The sequence below is a fragment of the Tauraco erythrolophus genome, chromosome 22 (assembly GCF_009769465.1).
Source record: "Tauraco erythrolophus isolate bTauEry1 chromosome 22, bTauEry1.pri, whole genome shotgun sequence".
Lineage (NCBI taxonomy): Eukaryota > Metazoa > Chordata > Aves > Musophagiformes > Musophagidae > Tauraco > Tauraco erythrolophus.
This window is the reverse complement of record NC_141486.1, coordinates 2,545,798-2,562,150: the sequence shown is the minus strand read 5'-3', so window position 1 is coordinate 2,562,150 and position 16,353 is coordinate 2,545,798. Positions and strand designations below refer to the sequence as shown.

General features: G+C 45.5%; 1 protein-coding gene across 2 annotated transcripts in view; it reads right to left on the bottom strand.

The window, feature by feature from the left end:
- The window catches only part of CACNA1B (calcium voltage-gated channel subunit alpha1 B), a 302,801-nt gene that overhangs the window by 77,094 nt on the left and 209,354 nt on the right, over positions 1 to 16,353 (bottom strand). For both annotated transcript variants that reach the window (XM_086625007.1, XM_086625008.1), the window contains exons 20-22: positions 13,116 to 13,178; positions 2,583 to 3,404; positions 1,119 to 1,333 (exon numbers count right to left, since the gene is read on the bottom strand). In XM_086625007.1, coding sequence (XP_086481133.1) covers positions 1,119 to 1,333; positions 2,583 to 3,404; positions 13,116 to 13,178 — 1,100 coding nt within the window. The remainder of the gene's footprint in view (positions 1 to 1,118; positions 1,334 to 2,582; positions 3,405 to 13,115; positions 13,179 to 16,353) is intronic.

Genomic DNA, 16,353 nt, shown 5'->3' with positions numbered 1-16,353 from the left:
GTGTGAGTGACACGTTCAATAAACTCCTTATTGTATCTCAAGCCAGATACACAGGAAATGGTCAGGAAAGAGAGAGGCTGATAAATTGTGATTGACAGGAACTCAGTACTGCAATATAGTAAAATTACCATTTAAGAAAAAAAAGAAAGAAGAAGAAAGAAGACGCTGTTGTTGTGGCTGATAACACAGTGAAAAAGCACGTAGAGAAACCACTGGCTTTCAGCTGTGCCTCTTGGAAAGCAGAGTCCTGACACAGTCCTGACACCCTGTGCCCTAATGTGGACATCTTGGGTTTCATACTCTGCTTCTCCTTGGCACTTCCAGCTCTCAAAACTCAAGGGATGAGCCACATGGTGGTTGGCTGGCTGCACAGCAGAGCATGAGGACAATGATATCTGTAAAACAGTGTAGATCTATGCTGATAGACCCAAGGCACAGAGCTCTGAAGAGGACAAGCTAGGGTGGATCTGCTGAAATTGAGATGCAGAGGATTGCAAGAAGCTCTAAAACGACACAGCCTGCAGGAACCCAAACCAGCCGGGTCACACGCTGGATGCTGTGATAGACCTGCTGCTCCACAGCGGGGTCAGCTAACAAGCCAAGAAGTGTGAATCCACACTTGAAGTCTGCGGGCTTGAACACAATGCCACTGCCTCCCTTGTCCTTCACTGAGGGGTCTGTGGGCAGTGTGGCCCCCAGGACACTGGAGGAACCATAGCACAGCACTGTTGGAGTGGGAGCTTGCAGCACGGCAGCAGAGGAAGATGATAAAGCAGAGGACCTACTCCTGTGCTCACAGGGTCTTGACTGGTTTGCTGCAGAAGCTGCTTATTTTGCTGCACAGCTCTGTTACTGCATTTTCTTATTTTTCCTGCTCTTTGCATCTTTCCCTCATGGAAAGACACATGCATGTGCTCTGGGTGAGCCATTTCCAGGGGACTTTACATGGTGCTTTCCAGAGCCACCAGCTTACCCTCACATTTCGCGTTCCTGCAGGCTGCATGAACTGTATAGCCTACATCAACAAGTTCTCCTGTCCACCTGTTGCAAGAGCTCGTTGTAGAGTTAGCTCTTTTCTGGCAAATCCATAGCAAAAAGCAGGGGATAAAGGCACTCACTTGGAATGACAGTGGTTTCCCCCGGCGGGGCAGTGATAGTGACAGGGATGTTCACAGCGGTGGTTTTGTCCAGAGGTGGCTGGATCATCCGCGTCACGTTCTTCTGGTTGTCAGCATCTTCTGGCTGCTCCGGCACTTTCTGTAGATAGGTGCTGGGAAGGGTGTGCACTGGGACGCTCACGCTTCCACTAGCCTCGATCTCACACTGGTTCTCCCTAAAGTAGAAAAGCAGGTTTTATTCAACATGGCCAAAGAAGAATTCAGTCAACACATGTACCCTGATGCTGCCCCTCTTGCTAGTAGGGTTCATAGACCGTTTTCTTCATGGAAGTCCTTTGCAGAAAAGTCACAGACTGCAGGACATCTTACAGACACCACTGTGACCTTTTCCTGTGAGACCTTCTGGACCAACATATCCAAGCACAACATCAAAAGGAATCATGCTGCTGAAAGTCACTTTATTCAATTTAATGAGATTCGGAACTGAGGTTCATAAGTGAAGAGCGCACGGCACTTGCGTGTGGCAGTGACATTAGCTTTCCAGCATCAGCTGGTTTCTGAATGAAATCTGACATTCTGCTGTTTAATGTTCTCCTGAGGCCTGATTTAAATTTAGTGATTCTCTTTTCCAGTCCTAAACCACTCTGTAATGTTGCTGTAAGCAGCTAAATAGCTTCTGCATTCCTCTGCAGCAGCGGCTATATTTCAGTGAGGAGGAAAGTGAGCTTGTGCCCATGATCAAACTAAACAGTATGCAAAGTGTTTTGAAATCCATCTGAAAGGAAGATAATATAGACAGGAAAATTATTATCTCAGTGCCACTCACAGCTCTCCACGGTGACATGAACTCAATTCTAAAGAATCCCAGTGAAATTTCTTTTCCATCAGACTAATAAAGCTGAAAAGCAATCTATCCTTCTTTATTAACTACTCTAAATGCTTCATGAGTACTATTTTTTTCCTCACTTGACTTACACAAGTATTAAACCAAATGGGGTACATCATTGTTCTTAATGGAAGAAGCCACGTGCTGTAACAACTGGTGATGCAGCTGACAGCATCACCATTAAAAAAAAAAAAAAAAAAAAGAAAACCAAAGGGCTATAAGCACGACTGGATGCCATTTAAAAATCTATCCCTCAGAAACTTCCTTCAGAGACTGTGAAATTTGCTGTTCCACGTTATGTCCTCACGGACCTGTTGGTATTTACATCAGGATATTTCCTCCCTTAAACCTGAGCTATTCCATGGGCCAGCATGGACCAAAATCATCTTTGGGAGCCTCTGTCATTCCTGATTTAAGCAAAATGGAACTGCAGGTTATGGTGGTAGATGGTGTGGGTGTAAGAAGAACAACAGGGAACACCATAGGGAGGGGAATAAGTGATTTCCTAAAAGGTTTCTGGGGTCTCATGCCCCCAGAGCTGTCCCAGGGACGTGTCCGGCCACGCAGCGCTCACTTACTTGGGCTGATGATTCCGATGCTCCTTCTCTCCAGACTCCCCCTCCTTCTCCCCGTTCTCCTTCTCCACCGAATCATATGTCGACAGCGCCCTGTTCCTGAACCTGTGCCGCCTGTGAGGCTCTTCTCCGTTCTCACCCTTGGACCCGGGCTCTCCTTCCCGGTTCCCAGACCTCGACCCTCCCCGGTGTCGGGAACGCCGCTCGCTCCTGGCCCCGTTGATTGTCCCATTGCCTTCCTTGCCTTGCCGCTCGGCAGAGTGCCGGTGAGTCCGGTGCCTACGGTGCTCCTTCTCGGCACCTTCTTCCACCGACCCCCGGCGATGGTGCCTCTTTCCCCCTTCCTGACTCCTGTTGCGATCAATTTTCCCTTCCTTACTCCCCCCTTCCACCTCCTTGCTGCGGCTCCTGTGCTGCCTGTGCCGCTCCTCCTTATTGTTGGCACCAGATTCCCCGTTCTCATCCTTGGTCACATCACCCTTCTCTTGCTCTCCCAGTTTGTCCTTATCCCGATGCCGGTGGTGTTTTCGTGGAGCTTCTGCCCCATCAGTAGAGCTGACTTTGGTCTGCTCCACCTCCTGCACGTCCACGGGGCTCAGCTTGCTGATGTTGTTCCTCCCTTCAGCCCTCGGCTCTACCACCAGCGGCCGATCCAAATGAGTCTTCATGTCCGGCCTGATGTGAAGGGTGGTAGCGTAACGCACCCGCTCCTCGGGGTCCAGCTCGTTGTACAGCGCCTCGCAGCTGGCTCGGAAATTGTGCATCCGGATCTGGCTGGTCCTCTGCTCCCAAACAGACTTGGATTTGGAGGAGTTCTGCTGCTTGCTAAGGAGGGGAGGAAGGTGAAAAGTTAGTATCCAACTTTGCACCAATTCCTTAAAAAGCAATCGAGGGGAGAAAAAAAAAAGAGCAAATTTTGAGCTGAGAAGGAGGATTAGAGGGTTGAGTCAAAGAAATTATAGGAATGGAGAGAGAATGGCTGGCGGAGAACATGAGCAGGGAAAGCCAGCAGGATCATCAGTGTTAGTTTGCCCCCGAAGGCGTTAGGCACTGGAAAGGAGTTATCTTGATTTCCAAAACATGGCCATCCCCCTCGGAAGCCTCAGGTATAGTGTGGAGGGTTAAAGTCTCTGCTCACAAAAATCATATGGCACAGCCAGGACTTTCAAACAGCCTACAGGGCTTCCCCACAATTAACAGCACCTTTCTCCCCACCTGGCAATGTCTAGACGAGCAAATTAGTGGCGAGTAAGAGAAGTTAGATTGGCACGAGGAGCGAGGGGAGATGAAATCTGCCCTGAGGATCTGAGCCTGAGCACGTGGCCACCAACCCCTTCCCCTTACAGCCACGGGGGTCCCTTTTCAGGGTGATGGCACAGGAGCCGTTGTTCTAAACCCACGGCAGCCTTCCGAGGTGAGGATGGACCATCCAGCCCAAGCATCACTGGAGTCTGGAAAAGTACAGGTAAGAAAGGAGAAGAGTTCTGTGTACAGTGAAAAGACCCCAGGGACTGGGAGAGTCATCAGGAGATGCAGATGTGATGCACCTTTACCCCCTGGAGAGACCTGCTCTTTTCTGTGTTATCTGTTACAGTGAGGACACCTCCATTGGCATTGCCTTCATGCTGTGATTTTTCAGCACAATCCTTGGTTCCTGACCACCACATGTAAACGGGTCACTACCTAGCCAGGGCAGGAAGGGAAGGCTTTTTAAATTTCCTCCTAAAGATTGCAAGTCAAATTTTGCTTTTGCATAAAATCAAGGTAAACCCACCAGCTTCCAGAGTGGAGATCTGGATTCCAGTGGAGGTCAGCACCCATTCTCTTCCTTAATGAAACTTCTTCTAACAAGGAGAGGAAAACCATTTTCCTTCCACCAGCCTGCTCAGATGTCCCTGTTTGCCACACATGAGTCTGCCCTCCGCAGCCGGCGGGGCTGCGCGGGGCTCACCCACCTCCAGCACTTACTCCGCAGCCCACAAAGGCTGTGGAAATAGGGAGGCAGATGCATTTTCCTTATGCACTTTCTGGGCTCCCTCGACAGTAGAAGAAAGCAGCTTTCACGTGTGTATGTGCTGATTTGGACTGTCAGGGTCTGTGGCCATGTGCAGATCCCGGGGGAGGCAGCGCTCGGACGGGCCCGAGTAGCACAGTGGGAGCTGTGGGAAAGGAGCATCTCAGAGCTCTGCTGGGGATCAGATCTTCACAGAGGGTGTTGCTGCCAGGGTCTGCTAAAGAGGCAAAAACCTACCGAAACGCTCACTGCGGGTGGGATGAGGGCACCCAGGCAGATGTGAAGGGGTCTGTTTTAACCCAGAAATCAGACTGAGCACAGCTAATCACCAAAACTAAAAATCTACATCCCCTGTACCCCAGAGGCACATTCTGGACCAATTTACCACCAGCTGAGTGCCCCATTTACACTACAGCAGAACAGGTGACACAAATCACAGTTCTAAGCATAAAGGATACCAGAAGGTACTGGGGACATAGCTTAGAGCCCCACTCCCCACAAATCCCCCATCAAAGGGTGAGCAGGCTCATTAGGGCAGAGCCCCCCCCAGTCTGCCCCAGCGACCCCTTGCACAGGAGATAACAGCCCAACCACAGCAGGCATTTCTTTTTGGTTTAACATTACAAAAGATTCAAACTCTATGGCTCATCGGCAGATTTACTTGATTTTAGAATGAATTAATAGATAACGCACAAAGCCTCCTCTGACTGCCCAGACCTACTGTCCCGTACTAGGATTTCCCGTGGGAAGCCACGTGCTGTGTGGTTACAGCTCTCCACACTCAGCAGAGACCAGCGTAGAGATGGAGCTGCCTGGCACGGGTGTCCCGGGATGTGTGTGTGTCCTCCGGGATGGACGGGGTGCCGCGCTCTGCGGGCCAGATTCAGCTCTGCTTAACTGAGCTGGGCTACGAAAATGAACCTCCTCTTTAGCACACAGGCTCGGGGGAACAGGCAGCTTAGGGATGGGAGGGTGCATGTCTGAGCTCCCCGAGTGCTGCTGCAGCACAGGCCACCAAGCACATTTGTTCTCAGGGGATATTTCTCACTCCATAACGAAAGTCCTCAGGGCAGGGACCAGCTTCTGCTTTGTGCTTTGAGCCACCAGAGCAGCTGTCAGCACTGAAGTGATAACTACTAAGAATGAGTTGGAGTTAGGAAACTGCCCTCACACTGACTGAAGCCTTCAATTCATCTACAAACCAAGAGCAGAGAGAAGAGCACAATCCCCCCACTCCCCGTGCACCGTCCTGTGCTCCATTTCCATGGGACGGGCACCAGGCAGGGGTGGGATGCAAAGCCCCAGACTCCCTGCAGAGACTCTCCAAAGTAAAACACACAGTAAATCATGGGCTTTCATGGACACAGCCTCTCCATCAGTGCCTGCACTGAGCCCATCAGAGCCAAGATATAGAGAAAATCTAAATCAGACTGGATGTGGCAAGGAGGCAGGTTGAGGATGCAGGGCTGATACTCATCATGCAGCACAGAGGCGACACTCGGGGCCTGCTAGCTGTGACACAAGATGTATCACTTCAGGAGGGTTTTTTTAGCTGGGTTTCCTTTACGCCAAGAACACAAATCAGCCTTTAAATTATCTCTGAGATGCTAAAGCTTCCACTGTACTTGATTCATGGCTCGCTGAAAGGTGCTGCCAGGAACATACACCACTGAGAACCTGCAGAAAGCAAGTGATGCACATATTAACTAAGCCTATTTTTGCTAAAATCCCTTCCTTAAAATGGACACTTAAGTTACAGACTCGAATTTCTCAGCATCTAGAAATGAGACGCATCCTTAATGCTGACACAAGTAGAGGAGCTGATTGCCAAAAGACTAGGACACCCAGCCACCCGCTGGCTTTGGTTACTAACGAGTCAAAGAACAGGAGGATCAGAAGTAACGACTGCACCCTCTCTTCTTTCTGCATGAAAAGACAAAACAACAACAACAAAATAATCAGAAAATAAAGTGCAGTGAAAATGCAATCAGCAAAATGTGAAGCCTGCCTGCAAGCTCATTATCGTATTCAAACCAGCCAAGAAGATCAGAAGCAAGTGGCAGTGCACATCAGGTCTGCTGCAGGAGATGGAAGTAAAGCGACCGGGCAGGTTGGTCCCTCTGGCGACAGTGTTTAGGGTTTTTCAGAGGCGAAGCAGCAGCAAGTGCAGGGAATGTGTCATCTGCTTGTCCAATTGAATTTATCTGACTCTCGCTTTCCACAGGCTCCCACAGCAGCTGGACATGGACATGGGTGACAGCTGCTCCTCTCCTGTTGCTCTGCTGTACCTCTTGGCAGAGGAGAGCTTTCGAACTCGCTCGTGGCACAACGGGAACGTCACCGTAAAACGAAGCACAGTTGCACTACAGCCCCCTGCCTACGAGGACACGGTGCCTGTGCACACAACGAAGGACTGCAGAAGAGATGGATAAACATAGTCAGGGCAAAATAATTTCCTCTGCTTCCTCCCGTGTTCGCTCCAGTTAATTATTAAGTGCTGCACGAACCGGGGCAGACGCAAAGTGTCTACAGTACAAGCATGATATGCCACAGAGTATCAGGACTTGTCCAAACTGATAAAAAATGAGCCTCTGTGATAACAAATATTTCTTTCCACAAGAGAAAACTGTCTATTAATGAAGCCAACTCCTTATCTGAAATCCTGTTCACTGTTTGCTTCTTAAAATCCTTCTGAATCCATTAAGAATATTGCATTTATCACCCCTGATTTACAGACATAGTACAAAGATTCATGTTAATTCACTTTCTTTGCAATTACTTCCCATCCCTATTTTCGGTCTGCAGAATATTTCGAACTCTTTGAAGGGTACTGGCAATATACTCAGTTTTCAGGTCCTCTGGGCTTGAAACGCTGTGGTATATATTATATGCTTCTCTAAGTAGCTCCACTGTTTTTGCTTGGATTAAGAAGCCAGCAGTCAAACAATTCCTGCCTGTGGCTAGAAAGAAAACCATAAAATTAATGTAGAATCAAATAAAATTCTTATTAATGAGTCAGTGACTAATGCTGGTATAAATAAAAAAAGCAACCAGCCACTGCTTAGATTGTTCAAGAAAGGAAAGCATATTTTTAGTCATATTCTAATCTTAGAGTATTCCTTAATGATTAAAGATTTTGTTATCATAACCTTTTAAAACACTGAGTTAGTTAATGGCACTTTGCTTCCCAGAACTACCGGTTTAATCAGCTACATAAATGCAATTCTTAGAATTTTGCTTCAGTAAATAATGAATGAAAGCTGACTTTGAACATAATTTGAGGTTAAAATACCTACTTTTTAGATCGTGGGTATGAAAGAATATGTTCTGATTACAGATGAAAGGGAATTTCTTGTTAAAATACAGTTTCAACAGAAAATGCAACGCAAAAAACCTTTCTACTAAAGTCATGTTTTCTGTTCATAAACTTAGAGAAGCTCTCTCCACGTTTCAATTTTCCGCTTGGAAAACACGACAAAGCATTTTAGTTTGGGGTAGGCATGCACAAAGCAGAACGTTTTATCTCTGTTTGGCTTGATAAAACAATTTTCTTTCAGATGAACTCACCACTAGTGTTTAAATTTGCTTTGCCAGTGACCCAGGAGTCGCTGCTTGGACGCTTTGGCACCTTTTCCTCTTTATGAGCCCCGTTGTCCCGCCTGAGCTCTCGCGGGAGACGCGCCGTGCTCTCCCCCCGAGCCGAGGCGATGGTGTGTGTCACAGAAACCACCACCAAGGACACTCCTGAAAAATGCTGCCTGGTCTCTTCCAATGTTATCCTTGAATTTGATTTTGGTTTTATATATTAGAATTTTCAGTATTTCAGTTTCTCAGAAAGAAAGCGTTTTCTTTCATAATATTTTTCCTAATGTCTATTAGTTAGAAACTCTCAATTTTTCATGTGGTTTAAACCTGATATTATCCTGGCCGTCCATCACATCCTTACGCTCAGAAACTTGCTACTGAAATTTGAAGTGCCTTTCAAACTATCACAGATGCCAACTTCTTAGATCAAGAAAGTTCACTACATGCAACGTTGTTTTTTTTCAAAATTATCATCCTCAGATTGAATTTCCACTCCCTTTACCTGCTCTTTTAGACAATTTGGAGAACAGTGGATACAGGAGGTGCTGACCACAGGTAATTGGTCCCAGCAGGAGGAAGAAGCTGAGATGCCGGAGGGGGACAGAGCTGAGTGCTGCTGCTGGTCTTTCGGGAGCCGGTGTGCACGGCTCAGCAGCTGCACGCCCTCTGGCCAACGTAGAGCCAGAAAGTTTCCAAGGTGAGTATCAGAACAAAATTTAGGAAAGCTCTAGCGTTTGGCTACCACTCCAGGTGTCTGTGGCCACTTAAGAGCAGTAGAAATCATTACATGCTGCTGCTTAGAGATCGAAGGCAGCTGCATCGCCTGTTTTGTACAGCTCTGAAGCGATGCAAAGTTCATCCAAGCCAAAGCTTCCTGGTGCTGATGTAGGAAAAGTTTTACTGCTTTCAGCTTCAGCTGTTTCATAAGAACAGGACGATTTCGCTCAACCGTAACTCACCACCCCGCATGCTATTCTCTATTGCTCTAATAAGAAGAGTTTTCTAATTGTTTTCGGTAAAAATAAATCATATACTAATCCCAAAAGCATAAATATGAGTCTTTTTCCACATTCTGATCTTAAGAAAGCGCCAGGAAATATTTATTCTGCCTCAGGTTACCCTGCTATCATTAGATCCCTTTTCAGACCTCAAGATTTGTTTGGCATTTCAGTTATTGTGATCAAGTAATCGCATCCTCATCAATAAATAACAGGGTGAGAGAGTTAAAAGTAAAACAAATAAAAACGAAGTTAAAAGCTACATCTCTACGGCCTGATTTAACAAAAAACACACTGAGGTTAAATATGTGGAACCATTATTTTCTTCTAAAATCCACTCAAATTATGTTTACTTTAAATTATTTTTTCCCTCTGAAGCATTCATGCCACACTCTCCAGAAGATGTTCTGGCAATTACACTGCAGTGGTGCAGACCAGACTCTGTCATGGCCAAAGCCCCACCGTGAGCTCCAACCTTTTGATAAAAACCAAGATAAAACACATCAGGGAACGAAGTCACAGCCCCGTTTTTGCACTACGAGGATGGAAATAAAGCAGATGGCCCAGACAGTGAATATACAAAAGCAAGAGATAGAGATCAAGAACAATTTGGGTTCTTGGATGGCAAATGACAAATTCATCCTGGTATAAGATATTTAAGCTTTTTTCATTTCCTTCTGCACACTATCAGCTTGTCTACAGCTGGATGGATGCAGCAGAGACACGCTGTGATGGCTGGGGTGGGAAGGAAAGAGCTGCTCAAAGAGAAATAAATTTTGTTCTTGAAAAAAAAATAAAAAAAAAAAAATCTGTGACAGGTGCAGGTGTTCAGCACTTCTGGAAAAAAGTCTCCAGCTTGTGAAACACTGGTTTTTGCTTTATTTACCGTTCTAGAAAATGCCTTAGGAACATGGAATTTTTCATGTCCAAGCAATGACTGACACCTCTGGATCCTATTAGAAGTAAACAGTAAACAACAGCAATGAAATGAAAACCTCAAGTTACTAAATGCACTGTTTTGGACTTCATCAGCCATGGCCATATAAGGAGGATTCATACGAAAATTCAAGATCCAATAACTCTTACATACATACCATTGGAAAAAACCAACATAATTATTCACTTAGTTGTGTGTCATCACCTACGTACATATAAATTAGTTGCCAATTTCAGTATGTGTCTTAGATAAATGTTGATCTACTTAAAGAAATAGAGCATATCTGTATTTAATTACCTTTTCTTAGTGAATTAAAAATGGATTTCATACTGCATGCATTGCTTGTTTCATAAATTTGTTATAGCATGAAAGCCTGGAATTAGGACAAGAAAATGACTCACCTGGATTTCTTTATTTATTAATTTTTTAATTTATTTTTAAGAAACTAGCTCCAGCTTTTAGTCCTTAGTTTCTTATCAATTATAGAATTCTTTTTTTTCAGAAAAATAATCTAAGAAAGAACATGAGGAAAAAACAAAACCTCTGTATCTCAAAAGATTTTCGAAAAAGTTTTGTTCTTTTAGAACAGATGTCCATGGTTTTGCAGATCCTGGTTCTTACTGATATTAAAAGCACGTGGTATTTTACGCTGTTTGAGCAAGCTAAGGGAGAAAAAGGAACAGGGGTTTTTCAGACCTTTTAAAAGCTCTTTTAGATTAGTAACTTACTGTTCAATTTTCATCTGTGCACAAAAATTAGACCATTTCTCTGTTCAATATAATTACAGCAACAGCACTGACAGTGGAGAGGAAAAAGCATCCTGAACCTAATATTCATCCAGGGAATGGGAGTCTGCTGCACCTGCGTGTCCCTAAGAAGAGTTGTTCCAGTTTATCTACTCAAATTTAAAATAAAAACCACATTTCTAACCATGACATTCATACTAAGCAAATGAGACCTTCGGATGTCTTTGCACTTCAGGGGAGCTACCGATGCTCTGTGATGGCTGACACTTCTATACATTGCACACTGTCATGGGGTCCAGTTGTTTATTTAATCAAAACAAGGTGGTGGTGTTTTTTTTTTTCCCTGGGGAAATGCTCTTTAGATGCCTACAGAGAAGAAAACGTACACTCAGCTCACTCGTCAAAACCAGCCCTGGTTTGCACAGGAAATTGCTAATTACTGCCCAGACGTTGCATAGAAATGTTAAAGAGGATGAGAATCCTCAGCTTTTTGCAGTAAAAATGTATTCTGTTCAGAGAACAGATGTGAGTCATATCAGCAAAAGAAGCCTCTTTTATGTCTCAATTGCTGGTGGGGAGTGAGGAACAACCTCAATGGCAAATGCCTCCGAATACGGGCAAATCCTCCTTCCAAGGGGATTTTAGTACCTGCAGTTTGATTTCATCCTTTCAAAAAGTGTCTCTGTCTCTGGAAGTTTTGAAAAGGGGTCAAACTCTTCATTCTTTCAAGGCTTTATTCCTAACTCTGCAAACGTTGCCTCGAACCGGTGTGGTGCAACTTCTACTGGAGCGACTTCAAGCGCTGGGAGGGAAGGCAGCTCAGCAGCACCTCTCCTCCATCTCCACCTTTAACCACCTCTCTCTCCTGCCATGGGTAAGGCAAGGTGAGACTCAAAGAGCAGCAGAACTCTCTCCACACCTTTCTGCCTGTCAAGAGTCCCAGCAGCCAGGAAATCCATTGGAAGAAACAAGCCAAAAGCCTCCTTGGTCTAGCCTACTCCCCTAATTTTCACCATCCCAATCTCGTGAGATCTCAGACCTTAGCACAGATGTGTCACACCTACTTTTGCCAGTTGCAGAAGCTCACTCTTGGTCACAGAAGCTAAACCCACACATGGTAGCAACATATTTTTATTACAAACACATCTGAGATCCACTAGTGGACAAGGACCTCCAAAACACCCAGAAAACAAGGAAGATGTCAGGAAGTTGGTGGAAAATCTCGTTTGCTTCACTGTGCCTTTGGTACCTGCTATGGTGTATGTAAGGACAAACCCACGCGTGTTACAATTGCACTTACTTGTCTCTCCAAAAACATTAAAGAAGAAAGATAACGTCAAACAGTAAAAATACAACCCAAAGCAAAGACACTAGGATGGGTTGGTGAGAAGCGGATGACGAGTTTTGCTGTGTTAGTCAGCAGGGAACAAGGGTATCTTCTACAAACCTGCTTCGGTGTCAAAGCGTACCCGTGATTCACAGCAAAGCCAGCAAGATTTGTTTGTTAGGAAGTGCGTGGAGTGAACGGAAGGTCCACCACTGTGTTTGCCCAACCGTAGGTACGTAGGAGCTTGCCGAATGCCTCATTTTTGCAATACCTGTAGCTTTAAGCTCCAGCTTGAGAAGGTTAGAGAGCACAGACATAACCAGTGCTCTCACAATTATAAGTTTCCCAAGGATGTTTATGAAGAATTTTCCAATTTGGTCTCACTTGAGCCCTGTTTCCAAAAGTTTCTTTTAAAATCCTCCTCCAGCTTTCGTTAAAGAGGGCACTGATGGTGGGCCCCCGTCCTCCTATTGAACCAGAAGTGCAAACACTGGTGGAACATCAAAGCCATCAGCCCAGCACGTAATAAACACAGAGAACAAAAATACAAGTAAGAACAAGACAAACCATCAAATGAGGGCAGAGGGGAAGAGAGGGAAAATAGTTAAGGAAGGAACAAAGGAAAATAATTAAGGGGATGGGAAAAAAATGAAGGAAGGAAGGGAGGGAAACAAAAAAATCACAGTCAATGTACGAAACACTACAGAGTTGCTCACGATCAAATCACAAGCACTACATGGCAATGTCGCACACCTTCCAGTCCTCCCACTGTATGTTGGTCTGGAGGCTTTCCACAATGATGGGAATGATTTTTGGAAAAAACAAGGGGGGAGTGAAGGCATCAGGGAAGGGGAAAGAGGGAGGTTTATAAATATAGAGATATATATCATAAATCCATTTACTGAATATCGTAACAGAGAGCAACTCACGGTGAATTTACGCTGGAGACTGACGAGCTGCGAGATACAGTACCTCGAGTTTGCTTTACAAAACTGCACATGCAAAAACAAAACAAACAAAGAAAACAAAACGTGAGAAAAGAAAAAAAAAAAAAAGAAGAGAAGAGAAACCATAAAAGACATCGGGAGGAGACTCATACAGGCTGTGTCCTATCGAATGCAGACTGCAACGTGCATCTTGGTAGGAGACCAGGCAAGCTTCAGGAAGTGTGGAAGCCACAGACACACCACCTTCTAGTTAACGGGGAAACATCCAAAGAATCAAAAAAGGAACCAAAAGGGGAAAAAAATTAAAAGGTGAACCAAAAGCCACACGATGATATTAGGACTTTATGCCGCCATATGCTATACTCACACAATGAAAGTCCCCCGCAGAAGTCATCGTTAGGACCTCAGGATAGAGGTCTTTGTAGAAACAGGTGGTGATTGCTTTTACAGCTGTGCTGCAAATAATTATTTCCAAGTGGGAGCAGGGTGCTAATTCCCACTGCAGCCCTGTGACATGAGGAAGAAGCCTCAGCACAGAGAAGAGCACAGTCTGGAGGGAGGACCCTGGGCCACATCCAGAGAACCAAAATCTACCTGAGCACCAGCAGCTAGTGCCAGGCTGCTTCTGCTCTGTCCCTGCCTTGGATTTACTCTTTAGAGGCACCTACCTCTCTCCTCTGACAGGCACCGGGACGTGCCTGAGCTCAGACCATCCAAATGCAGCTCCCCGTGTCTAAAAACCATGGGTCTGCTGCAGCTTAGACAGGGCATTGCACATTATTGAAAGGAACTTCTTTCAGTTCACCAGGCATTTTGTAGATTCTCCTCCATCCAGTGTTTGAATCAACACCGTTATATGTGGGGGGTTCTAAATACAGAAATGGCTGAATTACACAGAAGAAGAGTTTACTCTTCCTTCGGCAGGGAATCTGCAGAAAAACAGGATTCTAAACATCTTGACAGATCTTGGCTTGAGGCACTAATTTTTTCATAGTTATAAACAATTTTTATAAATCTACATCATGTGAAGAACTCTTCCGAAGACTGAAAATAAAATCTCTTCACCTCCTGAACTTTCCTTTTCAGTTGCAGTATTTTTTTTTCGTGCTTCCATTAGAGTTTTAATCTGCTAACAATCAATATTAACAAAGCAGAAGGTCCAGGTAAATTCTAATGCTCTTTGGATACCATAGAAACAGAATATTAAATATACATTTATTTAGAACTAACGGATTATTCTGAACAGATATGTTGGCCCAGGTGAAGTATAGAACACAACAATCCAGAGGTCAAGAAACCTGGAACGAATATAAGAGAAATTACAAAAGGCATCATAAAAGTTTTGCTTGGAGTAAATAATCTGCTGAACAGTCAGGTAAAGTATCTCACCTAAACTTTGGTACTTCTACATTTGTACCGTGCCAAATGAAATGGAAGCAGGAGTCAAAGCGGGGTTGGCGTGCCCTGCTTGCTTGTCAGGAAAATTACTGTTTCCAGGTTTCTCAAGCTGGGGACCCCTTTACTCTTTGGCTGGATGCTGAACCTCAGGAGTTCAGCTAAAACCTGCAGAGAACAAGCCCGTGACTGCACAAACGCCTCAAGCGTAGGTAAGAAATTTCTTGGGAAAAACAGGTGGAAAACTCGCGATGGAGGAGAATGTACTGGACGGACTGCCCTAATTTACCTGAGAGTCAGCACCACCATTGTGCAACACCTGGGGAAATTCTGCTTTGAATTGCTGGAAGCAGATCTCGACATCCCTCGGCAGGAGGCTTGCATGAACTTTGCGTTTATCCCTGCCTCGTTTGGCGCAGTGCAGGACGGAGGCCACGCTCTGATCCTGCCAAGTATCCCTGTAACTTGGCCAGCCGTTACGCAACTCCAGCAGCGCTCCAGGTTCACTCCTGTGCTCCCATTGCTGGAGCCCGCTTTTTTGAAACCATAAATTTGACTAAATTTGCGCTGGAACTGCAGGGTGTAAAGCCATGAAGCAAAGACAGCCTCCGTTTCCAAATCCAAATGACAGAAGGACTTGAGCTTTGCTTGATGCTACTTACCATCCGTGAGGGACAGAGTACAAGAGAGTATCTTTAGGTGTAGCTGAGTCACCGTTACACCAACAGCAAGGGCAAAAAGGTAAGCTAACGGGAGGAATCACAGTACCTTACACATCAACACACTTCAGGGGGAAAAAGAAAGGGGAGAAATCACAAGCCAGCAAGAGAAAAAGAACACCTCTTCTAGTCTACACACCACCCAACACAGGACATTTTATGGGCTGGGTGTTCAGGCACACTTCTTGCTGGGTCCTGTTGGGTACTGATAGTCCAACAGGGATTTGGAAAAAGACCAGAGTATTCCCAAGACAAAAGGAAAATACAGAGCCTCTGAGATGGAAAATGCCCTGGAGAAACAGAGCAACTACCCTCCCCCTTCATCCCCAGACCTGTACAAAAGGGACAGACACCTCTGAGAAGTCACTGTGGAACGATGCGCCACCTGTATTTGCTCTTGGCACTTTTCTAATGAGCAGTCAACTCGTTCGTGTTAACAGGCAGTATCTACCCGTGGGCATGCAATTAAAATATAAACTGCTTTGAACACCATGTGAGGGACCAGCAGAAACCAGTCGGAGCCTGGAGAGAGGAAGAGCTCTTTAGAGGTTGGAAGGCTGTCCTGGGAAACGTGTAACTTTGCAAAACAGTGGTGGGCAATTCCACAGACAGTGTTTAGCTCTGGTGCCCACGTTGCATGAACTGCCTCTGCCACTTTCTACAAAGTTTCATCCACTGCATCTGGAAAGTTCTTCTCCCATCCAGAACTCACACCCCATAACCTATGCTGAAATGGCCTTCTTGGGTCTGGCTACAACGGTAACCCATCACCACGTGGAGTTAAAAAAAAACCATAAGCAACAAAATACAAGAAGTTTCACCCTGCATGACTTCAGCATAATTGCTCAGCAGGTTCCTGCAAATTTAGCATTTGTTTGCTGTTGTGATTGCTATTTTAAGTCTTTTCCCAAGAAAAGGTGAAAAGAGGACACTGGAAAATACATGGCCTCTGGGTGCCGGGTGAGCCACAGCTCGTGTCCTCTCCGGCTGGTCTGCTGGCCCGCGCTGGGCTGGGTGTGCTTATCGCAGCCCCTTTTGTACGTGCCATTGGTGCATCTCTGGCTGGAACAGAAAAGGCGGAGGAGGAACCCAAACGTGGGGAGTTC